We start from the raw sequence: 21,855 nt of genomic DNA on the forward strand, positions 1-21,855 counted from the left end.
CTGCCCCCATAAAAAAATGTGGAGCGAGATGTAGCAAAAGCCATGTGGGCTCAGACAAACCATACAATTCGAGAGTCTTGCGTTCTTCAGTAGCCTGGCAGACGCCTCTTAGGAAGCATACAAAGCAGGGCATGATAGCAACAGCCCTCCCAAACTGCTGCTCCAGTTATGCCGCTGGTACTTGGGAGATAAGACTGCTTCTGAACATGGAAGTTTCATTTGGCAATGGTAGCTAACAGCCACCGCTGACTCTCCTCTGGCACACAATTCGTCACATCTCCTTTTACACTTCTCTAACCAAGTGATGACATCGCCACCTCTCGCGGCAGGGGATCCTATGCATTTCTTTTGCATATCAAAACTGGGCTCCTAGTATAGCTGTGACTGAAGGGGCAAGAGGGATAAAAATGAAACACACAAGTCCTTCATCTGCTTGAAGGAATGTTTTTATTTGGATAGCTTGTTTCGTTTTGAGCTTATTTCATGTTAGCGACTCAGGAGAGCAGTTAGGATGTTAAAAATAAGCGTTTCGAAACACCCAGTTAAAATGAGTCTAAAAGGTCTGAAAATGGCAAGTACTTGTTTTCTTTAAAGTCCACCCCCACCCCCACCCCCACGTTAGCACCATTTCTAAAGACAGAATCAACACACAGCATCATTGTTAAAAGGGGAATTCTACAACTACGGGCCGCACTTCCGGCTTCATTCACAAAACCGGCTACACCAGGTGTTGTCAATCTGGCCCCTACCGCCCACTAGTGGGCGTTTCAGGATTCTAGGTGGGCAGTAGGGCTTCTATGGCACAAGCTGAATCCTCCTTCCATTGAGCACTGGTGGGCAGTAAGGAAATTTTACCATCAAGAAAGATGTGTTACTGGGCGGTAGGTATAAAAAGGTTGACTACTCCTTGCAGCTGTGCTTGACAACCTCTTTGCTCCTGCAGTCTGATGTAACTGACTGGAGGTTTGCCACGGACCTGCTGGGCCAACCATAGCGCCTGGCGGGTTGCATTCGCCTCGGTGGGCCACACAAGGCAAGATCCTGCTCTAATGCACAACAAGTCTTTCATCTTCAAACGGGTTCAGTGGGGGAGTCCCGCCTGCAGAGGAAGCGGCTCCGTCGTCCAATACTTCTCACGACAACAACAACATCAACAATCAAAGTCCTTAACTTTAAAACACAACAGACAAAATTCACAACAGGTTTGGACTAATTCCTACCTTCCCTCCTTTTCTGCGAGGCAACTACGCCCAAAATTCACAACAGGTTTGGACTAATTCCTACCTTCCCTCCTTTCCTGCGAGGCAACCACGCCCACAACAGTTGCCCCCTTTCTGAGAATGGTTCAGCACGTAGCCGTGCTTCTCACTGCTTTTCCTCCAGTTCCTCATCCGCCGTCAAAAGGTCTTCCTCGTCTTCCAGATCCAAGTCCTCCCTCGACCCCATGGCGCCTTGCGAGGAGGGCAGGTCTCCCAGAGAGAGCCTCCAGTCTTGTGGGACGAGGTGGCGATTCTTTCGGATGAAGGTCAGCATCTTCACGTTGGCCGGGGAGAGGTCCTTGGGGTGCCCCCTGTCCGCCAACGAACCGGCGCTGCCGGAGACGTCTTCGGAGGGCACCGACGTGGGCGGGCACCCAAAATGGAACAGGGCCACCTTGAAGAGGGCCGGCCAGACCCCCATCTTCCCCTGCCAGTACAGCATGGGGTCAGCGTTCTCCCCGACGTGGTCCACGTTGTCGTGGAGATACTCCTCCATCTCCCGCAGGGCCGCCGCTGCCCCTCCCTCGGACGCCAGGCCCATGGCGGGGTCGCTCTTGGTAATCGCCCGCCAGCGCTTCATGGTGAACTGCCAGGCCGCCGAGCCGGGGGGTCCGCTGGAGCCGCTGGGCTGCTGCGGGGATGAGCGCCCCATCGGGGAGAAGTCGGCGTCAGGTCCCGGAGGTACGTAGGACCTGGTGGCCAAGTCGAGGATGTGCTCCCTCAGCATGGCTGCGTCGCCCGTGTCGGCACCGCCCAGCTTCATGGTGGTGATGTCCCTGAAGCGGGGGTCAAGGAAGGCGGCCACCCGGCAGATGAGGGTGCCCTTCATCTCGCTCAGCTGGTTTTGGGCTTCCAGGCAGTCCAGGGCCTGTGTGGTGAGGTGGGCCGCTGTGTTGTTGTTCTCCTGGTAGTACCTGGTCCTCAAGGCTCGCAGCTGCTCCTCCAGGAACCACAGCAGAGGGAGAGCCTGGCAGAGAGTGGCATCTGGGCGGGTGACCAGTGTGGCGGCGTCCTCAAAGGGCTTGAGGATCTCCACCAAACACTTCACCACCTTCCAGTCCGGCGGCGTCAGGTGTAGCAAGGCGGCCTCCTCGTCTTGCTCGAAGATGGCGCTGACGGCTTGCCGTTCCCGGTAGAGGCTCTCCAGCATCCGCAGCGTGGAGTTGGATCTCCGGGGAGGTTCGTGCCCCACCGGCTGCCGGTGCGAGCCCAGGATGGCCTGCGCCTCCAGCAGGCGACGCCGGACGGCTGTCGAGCGCTTGTAGCGGGTGCAGATCCTCCGGGACGTCTTCAGCAGCCGGTCGACGTGGGCATCAGCCGCCAAGAAGGCCTTCACCACCAGCTTCAGGCAGCGCGCCAGGCAAGGGACGTACTTGAGGCGCAGCTCGCGCACAGCCTTCGCCGTGTTGGCCCTGTCATCCAGGACCACGACCCCGGTCTTCAGGTCGTAGAGCCAGTCTTGCAGCACCTCCCTCAGCTTGTGGCAGATGTCCTCGGCCAAGCAGGGCCCCTCGAAGGCACACACCGACAAGGTGGCGTGATGCCGCAAGAGGACGCCCGCCGACTCGGCCACCCAGTGCCCCGTCACCGACATGTAGGAGGCCGTCTGCCGGCCCGACCAGGTGTCTATGGCGATGTGGACTGTACGGCCAACGCTGCCCACCACCGCTTGGCGGACGGCTCGGGACACCACCTTGGACAGCTCGGGCACAGCCTTCGTGGCAAAGAACGCGCGCCCGGGGATTTTCCAGCGGGGCTGGGCAGTGGCCATCAGCCGGCGGAACCCGTCGCTTTCCACGTACGACGGGGGCTGCATGTCCACGGCGAGCATCCAGGCCGTTTCCGAAGCCAGCTGGATGGCTGCCGAGTGTGTAGGCGGGTAGTACGGCTGGTTCCTCTCCTGGCGCGCGGGCTGGAAGGCTGGGGCGGGTGGCTCGGTCACCACGATGGTTGGGCCGTGTGGCCTCTCCTTCAGAGGCATCAGGGGCGAAGGAGGGACCACCGCGACACCCGGCAAGTGCAGCCCGTGGTGAACCTTCAGGTGTTTGTGGAGGGCCGTGGTGCCAGGGCGGGTGCCCCCATCCTTGCCCCTGCGCACCCGCTTCTGGCAAGTGCTGCAGACGGCCACGCACGGCTCCCTGGGATCCAGGGTGAAATAATCCCACACGGCCGAGGTGGTTTTCTTGGGGGCGTGTGTGGGGATGCCGTCCACCACCAGCACTTCCCGCTCGCGCCCGCGCTTGTGATGGTGGTGGTGGGAAGAGGCCGAGACGTGCGTCATGGGGGTGAAGAAATGAACCATCTCAATGCCCGCCCTGCCCATGGTGCCGGCGGGCATGTAGGTCCCCGGAGGAGCAGACTGCGGGTGGAGGACATGGGGCGGAGAGAACGACACTCTCTCAATGACCTCCTCTCCGTCGTCGTCCTCCTCCTTCTTGAGGTACGAGAGCATCTCTTGAGCCTCGGGGTGGCTGGGCTCCTTCGCCCCCAGCTGGTTGGACGCCGCTGGAGAGAAAGCACCCAGCTCTGCCGCATCCTCATCCTCCTCGTCTTCTTTCTCCTTCAGGTAGGAGAAGAGGTCGTGCACGGTTGTCGTCAACGGGCCGGGCTCCTCCTCCTCCTTCATCGCCGGCTGCAAAGAAACCGCTGGGGCAGCCATGACGGGGAACGGTTCCCGGGAAACGCTGGCCTCCGGCGCACCTGAGAAGTGAGGCTCCTGGAGGTGGATGGCCACGCCTCTCCGGGAAAAAGTCGCCAGCTGGGCTCTTCTGCCCCGGCCACGCCTTGGCATCATGGCAGAGGAGCCCTGGGAAGGGGAGGAAAAGGAACACAAGCGTTTCACTCCAGACAGGCTCCCTCTGATGATTCAGAAGCCCAGTGGCTTCTTTTAAAAGCAGACACTCAAATGCAGGAAACAAAGGGCAATGTGCTGTCCCGCCTTTATCTCCCCTTCCATACCCACAACTTTTCACACCGCTAGGGTGGGACATCTATGTCAGCTCAAGGTTCTCATTCCTTTCTGGGCAATCCTTCATGGAACATAACATCTGATGGCCTATATTAACTGTGTTTCAAAACTGTTACTGCTTTGCTACTGTTCTTATCATAGAATTGTAGAGCTGTGTGGGACCCCGAGGGTCATCTAGTCCAACCCCCTGCAGTGCAGGAATCTTGCCCACAGCTGTCCCTGGGTGGGCTCAAACTGCCGACCTTCTGGTTGACAGGCAGATGCACTGACCCATTGTGCCTTTATGTATTTTCTGTGTTGTTGTTTTCTCGTGAACTGCCCTTAGATCTACCGATGAAGAGCAGTTGGCAAATTTTAATAATACAGTGGTACCTCGGGTTACATACGCTTCAGGTTACAGACTCCGCTAACCCAGAAATAGTGCTTCAGGTGAAGAACCTTGCTTCAGGATGAGAACAGAAATCGTGCTCCGGTGGCGCGGCGGCAGCGGGAGGCCCCATTAGCTAAAGTGGTGCTTCAGGTTAAGAACAGCTTCAGGTTAAGTACGGAACGAATTAAGTACTTAACCCAAGGTACCACTGTAATGATGATGATGTAGCCCTGGTTTAGGGAGCCATTTGGCGCCTAGCTTTTATATCTGAGTTTGTAACTCTGTTCTGCACCCACCACCATATAGGCCTCAGAATCATGGCTACACCAGACTCGATCCCTGACCTCTCTGGCTGATCGGACACAGGTTCGACTCCTCCAACCAAGGTTGTGCGGACCCTGGCTAAGCTATGCTGCTCCTCTGAGAGGCTGAGCCACCTGTGTGATAACAGAGCTTCTTGCACTGGTCTGGTGGTGCCAGTGTGGCCCACTCGTCTCGTTTCATCTCTTCAAAGCATAGACTCGGAGGGCTGGAAGGTACTCTAAGAGTCATCTAGTCCAACCCCCCTCTTTAAGGCTGACCCAAAACAATTGTATCTGAAGAAGTGTGCATGCACACGAAAGCTCATACCAAGAACTAACTTAGTTGGTCTTTAAGGTGCTACTGGAAGGAATTTTTTTATTTTGTTTTGACTATGGCAGACCAACACGGCTACCTATCTGTAACCAAAACAATTGGTTGTCTCCACTGCTAGCCCTACTCAGAGTAGATCCATTACAATTAACGGGCCTCAGTTAGTTGTGTTCATTCTTATTATTAGACCTGTTTTGTCACTTGGTAACTAAAGGCAAGCAACCTACAATACATTTGAAAGTGTTAATATAGATATGTTGTAGCATAAAAACAAAACAACCTCCGTAACAGCCACTGAACTTTAATGGGTCTACTCTGATTAGAATCATAGAATTGTAGTAGGACTTGCATTGCATACAGTCCAAAAATATAACGACCATAGTGACTTTTAGCATCACCATTTACTGTTTGTAATCGTACTGCCTTTTGCCTTTTAGTAAGTTTCTCAACTGCCCAGAGGATTTAGCTGATGGGTGGTATAGAAATGTAATAAATAAATACAGTACTATTTTTTCCGGACATTGAGGCCATGGCTTATGTAGTCAACCCAGAATCGTTTGCAAACTGCAGACGTGGGGAAAGCCAAGTTTTATAGGTCAAAAAAGTGGGGATAGGAAGAGCCTAGTGACCACTGTGATAGGAATTTTGAGGTCTTAGATATATGTGAAATGTTCATAAGTGTACCAACCAAGCACATACATAGATCAGCACAGGAAGACTGACCTGGAACCATTTTTGATTCCCAAACTGACCAAATGTTTTCTCTGCAAGGTCAAAGGAAAATGGAAAAGCCTCTCCATTGCCTTTTCCTTCACAAATCCTGTCTTAAGGGTATGTCTGTGTTTGAATAGGGTGAGCATGTGACCCGACTCAGGAACTAAGTATTTATCACTACAAAAGAATGGCCAGGCTACCCAGGAAATCCAATCAAGTAAGCAAGCAATCCAATCAAGTGACCATTAAACAGGTAACCTGTCAGAGGAGATAAACAAGTCACTCAGATTTCTGTTTTAGACCACCTTTTCTGTGATGTAGGTATGTGTGGGGTGGTCTTGGGTTACACCTCTTCTGTGATGTATGTAAGATGTATGGAGGGGTGGTCTTGAGCTCCACCGGCAGGGAATTTAAAATGTCTATATATATAAGGCCTTGCACGCCATTGTTCTGGGTTCCTCCTCCTTTCCTGCGTGTGAGGGGAACACTCTGTTGCAACAGATCAATAAAGATGAGGCTTACGAGCTGCTTTGCTTCTCAATATTCTCATGTTGGCCTCTGTTATTTTCTCCTACCAATAGGTAAGGACTCTATATGGACTCTTGGATACCCCATAAGGGGAAAAGGGCAGATTTTGTTTATAACACCGAGTGGGAGCTATGGCCAGAGAATTTACCAGGAAAATGGTAAATAAATGGTGTTGGGTGGGTATAGAGGGGGGCATACAGTGGGGCTGAAATCCTCCATCCTCCATCTTCACACACTATTCTTTTGCTAGTTACAGGTAGGTAACTAGTGTTTGTCTGCCATAGTCAAAACAAAATAAAAAAATTCATTCCAGTAACACCTTAGAGACCAACTAAGTTTGTTATCGGTATGAGTTTTCGTGTGCTTACTTGTTCTCTAAGGTGCTACTGGAAGGAATTTTTAAATTTTATTTTGTTGCTGACTCCATTTGCTCCAGTTGTTTTCTTATGGTGCTACTTCATGCTCATGGCATTTTGCAAAGAGAGATAGGTCGGATCCAAGAGGCTTACAATTCAGTGGTACCTTGGTTCTCAAATGTCTTGATACTCGGAACAACTTGGAACCCAAACACTGCAAACCCAGAAGTAAGTTTTCCTGTTTGCCAACTTTTTTCAGAAGCCGAATGTGCTCCATTTTGAGTGTTACGTTTCCGATTTGAGTGCCACACTTCTGTTTTGAGTGTTATGCTGAGGTCTGTCTGTTTCTGTTATTTATTTTGCATTTTTGTTATTGTGGCTCTTTTTTTGTTGACTGTGTGGAGCCCGGTTCAGCCACTGATTGATTGATTGTGTGACTGCGGTACATTGTTTATTGCTTTCATTTTATGGATCAGTGGTCTCGTTAGATAGTAAAATTCATGTTAAATTGTTATTTTAGTGGACTTTAAAAAGTCTGGAACAAATTACGACGTTTTGCATCACTTTCTATGGGAAAGCCTGCCTTGGTTTTGGAATGGACTTCCGGAACAGATTACGTTTGAGAACCAAGGTACCACTGTATAGAAGTCCTCTATTTTCATCAGAGAAATGTTGGAAGGGGCGTTAGTATCGTCTACTGCCAGCAGCTCTCTGGTGGGTTCGGCCAGGCAGGCAACATCCCCAGCCCTACGTCCCTATGCGCCTTCTACATGCATGGCATATGCTTCACTGCTGAGCTACAGCCCTTGGTGGTAGAGGTGCCGCTACTCTAGAAGTAACTCCTTCTCATGAGAAGTTCACCCAGCGTAGCCTTTTGCAGACCTCCTGCAGGAGCAGGAAGAAAACATTCTCCAAAGGTGTTTAAAGCTGGTTGGCAAATCCCACCACCGATTTCCTTTCCTAGCTCCTTGACCAGAAACTCTTGGATAGCAGGAACAACGAAGTCTGCATCTTGTTGGGCTCCAAACTCCCCCCCCCCCAGCCCCAGCCAGCATGCCCAATGGTCAGGGAGGATGGGAGCTGGGGTGCAGAAGCATCTGGAAAAACAGAGGGAACCCCCCCCCACTTTTGTTCATATCTATTTTGATTGTCTATCAACATATTGTTTTGAATTATTTTTCAATATTGCTTTTTTTAATGCTGTAACCCGCCCTGTGCACTTAGGGTTAAAGGCAGGTAATTAATAAACAAAGGAACAATATTGTTTCATTAAACCAGTTAAAAGTATTTCAATATGAAGGGAAGCAGGATAGAGAAGTTCCCCTAACACGGGAAATGTAGAGAGACGAGCTCTAGCCTACCTTACAGGGTTGTTGTAATTTATTTTTTTTAGAAGCTAGACAAATATGCGTGAAATCTAAAATGTTGCTGCTGAAGAGAACAACAGATAAATAAATATTTTTAAAGGGGGGGGGGATCGCCATTGCTACGCCTTCCCCCTCCCTCTTCCCCGCAGGAGTATTCTTTAACTGAACTCTCAGTGGCTTAAAAGGAGATGCAACGCCTTCTCTGATACCGAAGCACGAGAGACAAAAGCGATCTTCGCCCTTAAAAGCGGGACACACTCACCAATCCAAGATGGAAGCTGCGCCGACTATCAGGAACAACCCAATCCCTCAGTTATTATTATTTTTTTGCAGAGATAGCTTGCCAGTAAGCGATACGCCTTATTACAAAAAGACGCACACGCGCAAAGCGACGCCCGATTTTAAAAATACAGATTACCATTTATTTATTTTTTAAAATGTCGCAGGCTATCTATTCCAAAACGATATATAAAAACGTAAAAAAGGAACAAAAAGCACCCGGAAGAAAACCCTAACACCCGGATGTTAAAAAAAAACCTTACAGGAAACCTCACTTCCCATATTTCTTTTTTTCCTTCCGCAAAATTCATTGCACGACCCACACTTTCGTAGGTTTGCTTGGCGAGGGATTGGGAGTGAGATGTCGATTCTTATGCATAGCTCCTCGGAAGCAAGCCCCACTGAGATTTACTCCTAGCGAGTGCATTCGCAGTCCTACACGTTTACTCACTGAATTTTTCTGGGGCATTAGCACCAGGTGGGTGGTGAAAGGAACTGAATCCAGCCCTTAGCGTAAATTCTCTTTTGCAATTATGCATCTTCGACACATACTGCATGCTAAAAAAGGAGAGAGAAATGCAACGATTGCTTTGATCCTCCCTGCATGTGTTTCCCGTCCCCTGCTCCAATTAAATCAACCCATCAGCCGGTACTTCTCTTGTACATAAAATAAATTCACGTTTCCTGCTTTTTAAAAATTTCACGGGATAATGAACTACAGCCCTTAATTATTTTCCTTATGTTAGCTTTGCAACCTAGCAACAGGCAAAAGTAGAGGAAAAGGCTGGATCTATCAATCTGATCTACCTAGGTCTGCTTGCTTGCTTTTCTAGCTAATATTTGAATATATAATCAGGCTGGCTTTTTAAATCAGGCAGCAGCTGAAATGTTTCGTTCACAAGCCTCCCGGGGCGCCCAATAGCACGCGAGCGTTCGAATCGTGGTCATTTGCATCCTTCGAACTCTGGAGAGTGACGCAAGCTCGTCGCCGTCCAATAGCGACGTCGCACTTTGGAGCCCTCATTTCCATAAGCGTCCTATAAATACGGGAGCTCGTCAACTGCACCACCATTCTTGATTGAGGGTGCAGCTGAGCCAGAAGATCGAAGATGCCTGAGCCAGCCAAGTCCGCTCCCGCGGCCAAGAAGGGCTCCAAGAAGGCCATCACCAAGACGCAGAAGAAGGGCGACAAGAAGCGCAAGAAGAGCCGCAAGGAGAGCTACTCCATCTACGTCTACAAGGTGCTCAAGCAGGTCCACCCGGACACGGGCATCTCGTCCAAGGCCATGAGCATCATGAACTCCTTCGTCAACGACATCTTCGAGCGCATCGCGGCCGAGGCTTCCCGCCTGGCGCACTACAACAAGCGCTCCACCATCACCTCCCGGGAGATCCAGACCGCCGTCCGACTCCTGCTGCCCGGAGAGCTGGCCAAGCACGCCGTCTCCGAGGGCACCAAGGCCGTCACCAAGTACACCAGCTCCAAGTGAGCTGGCCGCCCATCTTTCGGTCGCCTGGGAAAGTCCTACAGAAACCCAAAGGCTCTTTTAAGAGCCACCCACTTTCTCATTTGAAAAGCGCTGTTCCTCCTTGTGTTAACTCTCAACGGTTCCCCCCCCCGGGGGGGTTTCCTTTGGTCTCCTGCTGTCGGGATCTAGTGGGGAATAATGCCAATAGACGAGGGAGGGGACAGGAAGAGATCGGCTGTATCTAACGTTACTCTTAAATCTGGGTCGACCAATTAATAGGTCTGTAATATTAGTAATGGTAATTATTATTACGGTCAAAGACCAGTTCATAATAGGTCTGTATTAGTCTGATTCCTTTATTTCAATGGGCCTGTTTTAGTGGGGCTTAATGTTATCAGTGAAATAGTGTGTCTGCCTAAAATAAAAGGTATGGTGAGACTGGTTGTTCCTTCTTAACCTGAAAGAACCTATAGGTTCAAAGCGCTGCTTTGCTATTTCGTCGGGAGAGACTTTTGAGTTTCCCCGCGTTCTTCCTACCCTGATCCCTTTAGCGGTTTCTGAATGGCGTTTCCCTAATGATTATTTCCTCCCCTCGCCGTTAAATCCACGTTAGGGCGACAAAGCCATTTCCCTTCATTCATTTTCTAAAGGCGCATGACAATTCGGTCACGGCTGCAATCTTTGTCGCTTGCTTCTTAGTAGGTCTCATTGAACTGAATGGGGTTTGCTTCTGAAGTAGCCTGGATTGCGCTAGAAATACAGGTCCTAACCCGGCACTAAACGGCCAGGTGAAAGTGACGCCCGAAGCTATTAAATTACTGCGTTTATGTACTGCGATCTGCTTGTTTTAAATTAAATAATGAAATCTTTGGCAGCAAGACAGCCAGCGAGTGATAAACTGTGTTTGAGAACGCGTTTACCAGCAGCCCGGCTAGCTCAGTCGGCAGAGCATGAGACTCTTAATCTCAGGGTCGTGGGTTCGAGCCCCACGTTGGGCGCGAGATTTTTCTTTACATTATGTGGGAAAATATATATCAAAGACCACGGTGGGTAAACTATGCACGGTGCAAACTCACCCTCTTTCCTCGCGTTTCCTGGGGTCTGCGTAAAAGGCGGATCTACACGGATCCTCATGGATCCTCCACTTTTTAAAGAATAATTCCAACAAATGCAATGTCAAATCACACCTAAAAGGCACGCCTACAAACTGGACTATAAAAAACGTGGATCCAACACTTTTCCGCGCTGCAGCACCACAAAAACATGGATCCGAGGCACGGATCCTCATGAATTCATATGATTTTTTTATTTTTTAAAAAAATAAAAACACCATGCTACTGTAGACCACATCTTAGTCTGTAGGAGGAACCAAAAAAATCACGCATCCACTGTTTCGTGGTGCCGCAGTGGCGCAAAAAACATGGTTAAAAAACACGGATCCTCATGAATCCTAATGATTTTTGCACTAGATCATCCCAAACTCACTGTCAAATTACACGTCATGTCCAGGGGCACAGCATCCACCACAGAAATCACGGATCCGTGGCTTTCTGGCCATACCGTGGCCCAAAAACGTGGTTTTGAAGCACGGATCCTCATGGATCCTCACACTTTTTGCATTGGGCCAGCCCAAACTCACTGTCAAATCACACATCATGTCAAGGGGCGCAGCCTGCACCACAAAAATCACGGATCCACGGCTTCCTGGCAACACCATGGCCCAAAAACGTGGTTTCAAAACATGGATCCTCATGGATCCTTACGCTTTTCGCATTGGACCAGCCCGAACTCACCGTCAAATCACACATCATGTCCAGGGATACAACTTGCACCACAAAAACCTAGGATCCGCAGCTTCCTGGTCATAACACGGCCCAAAAACGTGGTTTTGAAGCACGGATCCTCATGGATCCTCACACTTTTCACATTGGGCCAATCCAAACGGACCGTCAAATCACACATCATGTCCAGGGTCACAGCCTGCACCACGAAAATCACGGATCCATGGCTACCTGGCCACTCCGTGGTCCAAAAACGTGGTTTTGAAGCACGGATCCTCATGGATCCTCATGCTTTTTGCATTGGGCCAACCCAAACTCACCGTCAAATCACACATCATGGCCAGGGGCACAGCCTGCACCACAAAAGACTAGTATCCACGGTTATCTGGCAACACCACGGCCCCAAAACGTGGTTTTGAAGCTCGGATCCTCACGGATCCTCACGCTTTTTGCATTGGGCCACCACAAACTCACTGTCAAATAACATATCATTGCCAGGGGCACAGCCTACACTACAAAAAATTCGGATCCACGGTTATCTGGCAATGCCAGGGCCCAAAAACGTGGTTCCGAAGCACGGATCCTCATGGATCCTCATGATTTTTGCACAAGATCAGCCCAAAGTCACCATCAGATCAAACATCATGGTGAGGGGCACAGCCTGCACAACAAAAAACTCGGATCCACGGCTTCCTGGTCATACCGTGGCCCAAAAACGTGGTTTTGAAGCATGGATCCTTACGCTTTTCGCATTGGGCGAACCCAAACTCACTGTCAAATCACACATCATTGCCAGGGGCACAGCTTGCACCACAAAAATCACGGATCCACGGCTTCCTGGCCATACCGTGGCCCAAAAACGTGGTTTTGAAGCATGGATCCTCATGGATCCTCACGCTTTTTGCATTGGGCCAACCCAAACTCACCGTCAAATCACACATCATGGCCAGGGGCACAGCCTGCACCACAAAAGACTAGGATCCACGGCTTCCTGGCAACACCGTGGCCCAAAAACGTGGTTTTGAAGCACGGATCCTCATGGATCCTCACGCTTTTTGCATTGGGCCACCACAAACTCACTGTCAAATCACACATCATAGCCAGGGGCACAGCCTGCACCACAAAAAACTAGGATCCACGACTTCCTGGTAACACCATGGACCAAAAACGTGGTTTTGAAGCACAGATCCTCATGGATCCTGACACTGTTTGCACTAGATCAGCCCAAACTCACCATCAAATCACACATCATGGCCAGGGGCACAGCGTGCACTACAAAAAACTAGGATCCACGGCTTCCTGGCAACACCATGGCCCAAAAACGTGGTTTTGAAGCACGGATCTTCATGGATCCTCACGCTTTTTGCAATGGGCCACCACAAACTCACTGTCAAATCACACATCATAGCCAGGGGCACAGCCTGCACCACAAAAATCATGAGTTGCACTACAAAAATCACAAAAATGCACTGTTAATTTCACCACTGCAATATTATTATTAGAGCCAATAGAAGAATATATGACTACCGTATTTTTCGCTCTATCGGACACACTTTTTACCCTCAAAAAATTAAGGGGAAATGTGTGTGCGTCCTATGGAGCAAATGCAGGCTCCTTGGCCTCAGCGATAGCAACACAAAGCCTCCGAAGCACAAAGGGAGCGCTCCCTCCGCACTCCAGAGGCTATGCGTTGCTTTCGCTGAAGCCTGGAGAGCGAGAGGGGTCAGTGCGCACCGACCACTCTCACTCTCCAGGCTTCAGGGATAGCCGCCTGAAGCCTTTGGAGCGCAGCGCAAGTTCCCGCTGCGCTCCGAAGGCTTGCGGATAGCTGCCTGAAGCCTGGAGAACGAGAGGGGTTGGTGTACACCGATCCCTCTTGCTCTCCAGGCTTTGCTTCGCTGGAGAGGTGCTGCACAGTTTTTCCTCTCTGCGCAGCGCCCCTTCACAGTGAAGAACAGCACCTGGAAATTTTTGACGCTGCTAAACCTCAAGAATATCCAAGGCAGAGATTGTGATGATCTTACCTGTGAATGTAAATTATCAAACCAACTAGATGGAGACCACCAAAGTAACCATGAAAAACAATCACCTGTCTTGCGTCAATTCAGCTACAAATGGTTTTGGGACAAAAGTTGGTTGCTTTGTGGGGGTGGTAATTATAAATGGAGGTTTAACTGCAAGTTTTCTTGCCAACAGATTTTGTCAGTGCAAACTTTGAAATAGGGGGTTTCCAACGTGGTGCCCATGGGCATCATGGTGCCTGCTGACAGCTTTCCTGGAGTCCACCACGTGTTTTTAGAAAAAGAACAGGATTAGTGGTGAATTGTGCCCAGCATGACTTCAGATTGTTCATAGTACATTTGATTGACTGCAGGGGCATACGAAGGGGCAGCGGGGTGATGGTGCCCCGGGGTGCCATGCTGGGGGGAGAGTGACAGTACGGTTGCTGTACTAGCTGCCGCTTGTGCAGCGTCCGTGTGGGCTGCCGCTCTTGCAGAAACTGTACAGGCAGCCCCTCTCGCAGTGACCGTATGGGCCATACAGGCAGCTGCTCTCGCGGCGACTGTACAGGCTGCTGCTCGCGTAGCGTCCGTACAGGCAGCCCCTCTCACAGCGGCCGTACAGGCTGTATGGGCAGCCGCTTTCCTGGCGACCATACGGGCTGCCGCACACGCGGCGTCCATACGGGCTGCCATGCATGCACAGTCCGTACAGGACATTGTGTGCTCACCCATCATCCATATTACCATATTATAGCTGCCACAAAATCTATCGGCATGCCACCAGAACCAGGGAAGCCTTGCCAGTTGCAGCTCACACAGTTGAAGTGAAATAAAAGACAGAAGAGTAGATCGGGAAGAAAGTTCCCTAGACTGCAGGAAAAGATAACAGTAGCTCCAGCATCTGATTCAGTGCAGGCTGCTGAGGGGTTTGACTCCTTAAGATCACCAACTGACTATGAGACACCTGGAAAGCACTCAGCCTCAGATGACCTCCACTCCAAAAAGTGGGAAAGAGGATTTAACAGTGACCAATATTGATTCTTTTGATAGCAGCCCCATATTCTCAACACAAAGGGAGAAGTTTTTGGACAAATCACTGATTTGTACATCAGTTCCCCCATGGCACAACTGTACCTTCCCCACACTCAGTCTACAAACCATGGGACTTGTGGGTTCAGTTGGCAACATCTGTGTGTATAGGGACGCAGGTGGCGCTGTGGGTTAAAGCCTCAGCGCCTAGGACTTGCCGATCGAAAGGTCGGCGGTTCGAATCCCTGCGGCGGGGTGCGCTCCCGCTGCTCGGTCCCAGCGCCTGCCAACCTAGCAGTTCGAAAGCACCTCCGGGTGCAAGTAGATAAATAGGGACCGCTTACCAGCGGGAAGGTAAACGGCGTTTCCGTGTGCGGCTCTGGCTCTGGCTCTGGCCAGAGCAGCGATGTCACGCTGGCCACGTGACCCGGAAGTGTCTCCGGACAGCGCTGGCCCCTGGCCTCTTAAGTGAGATGGGCGCACAACCCCAGAGTCTGTCAAGACTGGCCCGTACGGGCAGGGGTACCTTTACCTTTTAATATTGATTCTTTTGATAGCAGCCCCATATTCTCAACACAAAGTGAGAAGTTTTTGGACAAATCACTGATTTGTACATCAGTTCCCCCATGGCACAACTGTACCTTCCCCACACTCAGTCTACAAACCATGGGACTTGTGGGTTCAGTTGGCAACATCTGTGTGTATGACTATGACATAAACACACTGAAAGGATCAAACTGGATAAATGATTGCATAATAGATGCCTTTCTTGCCTCCAGGGTGATCATGGCCAAAGAGCTAGGTCACGATGGAACCATTTTCCCACTTACCGTACTTGCCACTTCATGCAGATATGTCAAAGATTGCCAGTGCAAGTTCTGAAGAACTGTTTGAGATTTGGAGTGCTAAGGAAAGATGTTTTGATTATTCCAGTAAATGACAGAGAAGTCCACTGGATACTGATAGTAATCATTTTTAAAAAGAAAACCATGCTCTATCTAGATTCCAAACATGGATTGAACCACTCTGTGATTGATGCAATAACATGCTTCTTAGCATGTCTGTATGAGATGGATTCAAAATATCCCTATAGTTTTGCAGCTGGTCATTTTTTGCACCAACTGATATACCCAGGCAAGGTAATTCTAGTGACTACGGTCCTTTCACATGTACCATTGCCCATCTGCTTGCTTCTGCTGCCCAATTACAGTTCATACAAAAGGATATGGCTGCCATTAGACCCTGGATTGGAAAAGAAATAATACAGTACTGTGGGAAAACCTATTTTGAAGGACAAGACAAATATTTTCAAGTGGAAATTGATGCTGTTCCTCCCAAGAAGAGACAAATCTTGAACGAGAGTTACATTACTGTGTCTCGATCATGCCTAGAGGGATGGAAGGATACACTAACCTATTGCTCAGATATTTTACCTTCCTTGTTTGAAGGCTGCTGGTCACTATGTTTCTTGAAGGAAGGGTGCAGGATCCGTGATTTTTGTGGTGCAAGCTGTGCCCGTGGACATGATGTGTGATTTGACGGTGAGTTTGGGCTGATGTAGTGCAAAAAGCGTGAGGATCCATGAGGATCCGTGCTTCAAAACCACGTTTTTGGGCCACGGTATGGCCAGGAAGCCGTGGATCCGTGATTTTTTTGGTGGATGCTGTGCCCCTGGCCATGATGTTTGAACTGATGGTGACTTTGGGCTGGTCTTGTGCAAAAATCATGAGGATCCATGAGGATCCGTGTTTTTTAAACATGTTTTTGCGCCCCTGCGGCCCCACGAAATAGTGGATGCGTGATTTTTTTGATGCTGTCTACAGAGTAAGACATAGTCTACAGTATCATGGTGGTTTTATTTAATTTGAATGAAAAAATCATATGAATTCACGAGGATCCATCTAGATCCGCCTTTTACCTTTTTCCCGTTTCCTGTATTGAAATACTAATAAGTACCACAGACAGAATATTATGGACAGATGATGAACTGTGTCACATGGCATAACTTTTAAAAAGGGCCTATATGGCATCTTGTATCCATGTCTTTTTAAAATACACTCTTCATCAACACTTATATGACCTATTCCCCATTTCCCACTTTTTTTTAAAGAGTCTAGTGCCAGAAGTGGTTTCTGTTTGTTTTTTTCTTTCCTAAATTGCTTCACCCCGCAAAAAGAAAACATTGCAAACACCTTCTTTGCAAATTAATTTCTGGAGACTGTGTCTGCTATGAAACACAGGAGCTGAAAGTACGGTAATCAAGAAGCCAGAAAACAATTGACTGTGTTAACAAAAGCCCAGTTTATTTTACATTTTTAAGGCTGTCTTATGAGGTAGCTTAAGGAAAATTGTAGAGGCCCCTGGATGACCCCAAACCACAGCCTTCCAGTTAACAGCCAAAGCCACTACAGTACTGGATTACGCTGGTTGAAAATCAATGATAGTTTAAAATAAGGTTACCAGATTTTTTTCAAAGAATCCGAGGAAACTGTGTGTTTTTTTTTAAAGTTATTTTTTTAAAAGTTATTTTTTAAAATTAAGAATTAATATCTTCTCTTCTGTGGTCTCCTCTGTCACTCGGCCTTCCTCTGGGCCCCGGCCTGCTCTCTTGGAGCACTAGCCGCCAGTGGCGTAGCGTGGGTTGTCAGCACCCGGGGCAAGGCAAGTAATTTGCGCCCCCTAACCCATGGATTTGCGCCCCCTAACCCTAACCCCCAGATGTTGCGCCCAGTGTGGCCGGCCCCCCCTGCACCCCCCACACTACGCCACTGCTAGCCGCCGTGGAGTAGACTCAGGTCGGGCCTGGGCTCGGCCTCATGTCTTTGCCCTCCCAGTGCTCTCCTATCTCTCCTCCTGAGCAGCGGCGCCGCAAGGTGTCAGGGCTCCCCTCTTTTTTCTCCTTCCTCTTTCTCTCTCTTCCATCTCCTTCTCCTTCTCCTCTCCTCGTTTTCCCTGTCTTGGCTCCGGGGTTTCCCTGGCCCCGGAGCACCGCTGGGCAGTTGGCCGTTCACACCCGGCTCAATTTGGGTCGCGGAGTGGGGGGAGGTCAGCGGTTACCCCGTTGATGCACCGGGCATCCCCGGTTCGCCCTTGGCAGTGGCAGTGGCAGCGGCAGCCCGTAGCCAGCCTGGTAGTGCAATTGGTTCTGGCTGGCTTCAGGAGCTGCTTGCTGCCATGGCACCCACCTTTTTGCCTCGCCGGAAGTCCTCCGTATGATGTGTCTTGTGCCGTTGAACCAATCACACAACTTTCATTCCCTACTAATAAATCTACAACACTTAAAATATAAATCTGAGGACATTAAATGAAATTGGGGGATGGATTTGTAAATCTGGGGACTGTCCCCGGGGCATCCCGTAACCATAGTTTAAAAGATGAAAAAGTAATTTATTATTTTTATTGACAAAACTTACCATACCATAGCCACCCTTCTGAATCAAACCAAAGGTCTATTTAGTCGAATATTCTGTACTAAGTAGTCGGCATCCTGATGCTTTTGAAAAAGTCCACCAGGAGAGCATGAAGACAACAGACCCGGCTCCTGCGCTCTCCCTCTCAACAACTGGTATTCACAGGTACACTGCACCTGAGAATGGAGGTTCCATCACTGATCTAATACCCGTTCCTTTGTCAACCCTCCCTGTAAAACCACCTAGTCTTGTGACCATCATATCTACCGACAATACATATCATGAATTATGTGTGGTGTAAAGGGCTTTCTTTTGTCAGTCCTCACACATAAATTTCGTGGGATGGACCTGAGTCCTTTCTGTGGAGGTTGAGTGGAAACTCCCTTTCCTATGTGTGTTGTTTTCTAATGAAGACTATGCAGCACTTTTATAGTAAAAATAGAAAAGATGTGTCTTTTTATTTAACTGGTGTATTTGACCATGGTTGCTGATGGATGGACTTTAGCTTAGAAACCGTATAAAACTGGTCAAGAAAACAATCGTGTCTCCCCGTCGGGGAATCGAACCCCGGTCTCCCGCGTGACAGGCGGGGATACTCACCACTATACTAACGAGGAAGTCACAGTTAAGCCTTAGACAAAGCACCCTGCATTCCTGAGTTGCCACCTGGAAAGGGTCAATAAGGAACTAACCAATCCCTTTATAGCGCGCGAATTTCAAATGTTGAAATTGTCCCGTTATTTTATACTTTCAAGCAGCGTCGTTGGACATGTTTTGCCCTTACATAATTAAAGATTTTCTACTCACGCTTTCTCCACTCCTTCTTTCTAAAATGTGTTGATATTTCGTATATATAAGCAAACTGGACATTTTTTAAAAAAAACCTCTTGGAAATCACTGTGATTGTTAAATTATTTGACTTATTTAACTTGCATACATAAAACAAGCTCTAAAAGCTTTTAAAGGAACGTTCTTACTCTTTTCCTCCGCCCATTGTAAACACACTCGCTAAACACAACTTGAAGCGCTGAATCTTATGAAAAAGTCGAGACATTTCCCGCAGCACTTCTCATCCAAAGGCTGCTATCCATACTGCGTAGCAGGGTACCCTACAACTCTATACAATTGGATTATGCTGTAATTGACGTTAAAACCACCGGGGCTTGTGCATTTTATACACAAAAACGTGATCAGATCTTTTACTAAGAAAGTGGGTGGCTCTTAAAAGAGCCTTTGGGTATGTGAGGAGGCGAAATTCACTTGGAGCTGGTGTACTTGGTGACGGCCTTGGTGCCCTCGGAGACGGCGTGCTTGGCCAGCTCTCCGGGCAGCAGGAGTCGGACGGCGGTCTGGATCTCCCGGGAGGTGATGGTGGAGCGCTTGTTGTAGTGCGCCAGGCGGGAAGCCTCGGCCGCGATGCGCTCGAAGATGTCGTTGACGAAGGAGTTCATGATGCTCATGGCCTTGGACGAGATGCCCGTGTCCGGGTGGACCTGCTTGAGCACCTTGTAGACGTAGATGGAGTAGCTCTCCTTGCGGCTCTTCTTGCGCTTCTTGTCGCCCTTCTTCTGCGTCTTGGTGATGGCCTTCTTGGAGCCCTTCTTGGCCGCCGGAGCGGACTTGGCCGGTTCAGGCATCTTCAACAATCAGATCACCACTACCTTAGAGCACAAGCAGTAAAAGAATGATGGTGCGGGATTCGCCGTCCCTTTATTTATAGGCTGGATAATGCAAATGAAGTTTCCAAAGTTCTTAGTTACCATTGGACGAGAAGTACGCTACCCTTACGCTATTGGAAGAGAGCCCATGCATTTCAAATCTCGCGCTGCAATTGGGTGTTTTAAAGAAACTTTTCTTATTGGCCTTTTTTAACAAACAGTTAATTCTCATTGGCTGGAGGCGGCACCATTTTGATAGCAGGCCAATCCCTTTTCCCGCTTCTTTGGTACAGTGGCACTTCTTCCTTCCTGGGGAGAATTAGACCCCGATCTCTTCTCATTCTCTAGGGAACTTTCTGCCCTGTTGTATGTTGTATACGGGTCCCGCGACAAAACTGTAAATTGGCAAAGTGCTGTTAAAAGTTGACTAATCGAAGTGTACCTTTCCTACCCTAGTAAGAGCTTGCACTGCATCTACACGACCCCCAGGAAGGAAGAAGAATACTTGAGATTAAAATGAGAAAAAAGGCTCAGATGTTCCGAGGTTAAGCTGCAATATACAGCCGAAATAGCTCAGTTGGGAGAGCGTTAGACTGAAGATCTAAAGGTCCCTGGTTCGATCCCGGGTTTCGGCAGCTATTTTTTGGCCCTTGGTTCAGTTTGCTGAACTTCCAATTTCCTAGTACTGTATTTTATGAAGTTTTTGCTGTTAGCTTGAGTGTTCTTAAATTTTATGTGTTAATGTGTACTTCTGCTAAAAAAACACACCCAGAAATTGCACATTTAAACGCAGACCAACGGTTGGAAATGCCTGAAGGTGTGTGTTTTAAGCACAGAATATTTTAGTTGTTTTCCTTTGCAACTGTTGCATGCTGAAACTACAGAATTCATAGATTTACAATCTAATGCACGTCTTCAATCTTGAGTGCAGTAAATTTAGGTGCAAGCATATTTTCCTGCCTTACAATATGCTTAAAATCGTGCTGCAAACCTTGTATTTTTTAATATAATGTAGAATTATTTTAAAATCACTTAACAGTGGCAGTTGCATAAGTATTGTGAACCTACCCAATACCCTGATCCACAATGCAGTTGAAAGCAAGTTATGTTGGAGACGCCCACTTGGCCCCAACTCATAATTAATGTGTTAGTGCAAAACGAAAATCCAAGCATTTGTAATCGCTTCTGAAAACAAAAGTATTATCAGCTTTTTAGGAAAACGTGGGCAACCCACCGCTACAGAAGGCAATGAGAATTCAGAAATATTTAAAAGGAAAATGCATACAAGGAAATTGAGCTTATCACTATCGGAACGGAACAAAATAACCAAAGCTCTTTATACCATAAAGGAAAAGATTGTATGCCTCAAGGTAGGTTTCTATGTATTTTGGACATTATTCCAATGATTCCAGTGCGTTAGGTAAAATAGCGTTAGCGATTGGCTCTTTTCCGGAAAAGGTGGGTGGCCCTGAAAAGGACCTTTTGTTGATATTTAGGTCTGTGGAAGCGAAGGAGCAGTTAGCCGCCGAAGCCGTACAGAGTGCGGCCCTGGCGCTTGAGAGCGTACACCACGTCCATGGCGGTGACCGTCTTCCTCTTGGCGTGCTCGGTGTAGGTGACGGCGTCGCGGATGACGTTCTCGAGGAAGACCTTGAGGACGCCGCGGGTCTCCTCGTAAATGAGCCCGGAGATGCGCTTGACTCCTCCGCGGCGAGCGAGGCGGCGGATGGCGGGCTTGGTGATGCCCTGGATGTTGTCGCGGAGCACCTTGCGGTGCCTCTTGGCGCCTCCTTTCCCCAGCCCCTTGCCTCCCTTTCCACGTCCTGACATCCTCCTAACGAATTGCTTCCAACGCAGACTGCGAAACGGCTCCCGAAAAAGCTGCCTTTAAATAGTTTGTAATCCGACCAGAATGAAAACTTCAACAATGAGCCACGTATTTGTACACGCGTCACGCCTCCGTGCGCATGAACTGACGCTATCCAATCAACGATGAACAGCTATTTCAAACTAACCAATCAAACACTCTCC

The 21,855-nt window shown here is 48.9% G+C and overlaps 2 protein-coding genes and 2 pseudogenes across 4 annotated transcripts; 1 reads left to right on the forward strand and 3 right to left on the reverse strand.

The window, feature by feature from the left end:
* Window positions 1–1,365: 1,365 nt before the first annotated feature.
* LOC307201968 (zinc finger BED domain-containing protein 6-like) lies at window positions 1,366–9,296 on the reverse strand (the record flags this gene model as incomplete). Its single annotated transcript, XM_079951552.1, has 2 exons — window positions 8,458–9,296; window positions 1,366–4,065 (listed from the first exon to the last, which is right to left on the reverse strand). Exon 2 carries the CDS (start codon window positions 4,051–4,053, stop codon window positions 1,366–1,368), a length of 2,688 nt encoding a protein of 895 aa, XP_079807678.1. The 5' UTR covers window positions 4,054–4,065; window positions 8,458–9,296.
* A 263-nt stretch (window positions 9,297–9,559) lies between these two features.
* On the forward strand, window positions 9,560–10,381 carry LOC307201354 (histone H2B 1/2/3/4/6 pseudogene; annotated as a pseudogene). The gene has a single exon. The product of its transcript is annotated as a histone H2B 1/2/3/4/6 pseudogene (transcript).
* An 8,999-nt stretch (window positions 10,382–19,380) lies between these two features.
* LOC307201466 (histone H2B 1/2/3/4/6 pseudogene) lies at window positions 19,381–19,850 on the reverse strand (annotated as a pseudogene). Its single transcript has one exon. The product of its transcript is annotated as a histone H2B 1/2/3/4/6 pseudogene (transcript).
* A 1,325-nt stretch (window positions 19,851–21,175) lies between these two features.
* Window positions 21,176–21,724, reverse strand: LOC307201467 (histone H4). The gene has a single exon (XM_079950703.1). It carries the CDS (start codon window positions 21,652–21,654, stop codon window positions 21,343–21,345), a length of 312 nt encoding a protein of 103 aa, XP_079806829.1. The 5' UTR covers window positions 21,655–21,724; the 3' UTR covers window positions 21,176–21,342.
* Window positions 21,725–21,855: the final 131 nt, after the last annotated feature.

This window comes from Podarcis cretensis, assembly GCF_951804945.1.
Source record: "Podarcis cretensis genome assembly, chromosome: 13".
NCBI lineage: Eukaryota > Metazoa > Chordata > Lepidosauria > Squamata > Lacertidae > Podarcis > Podarcis cretensis.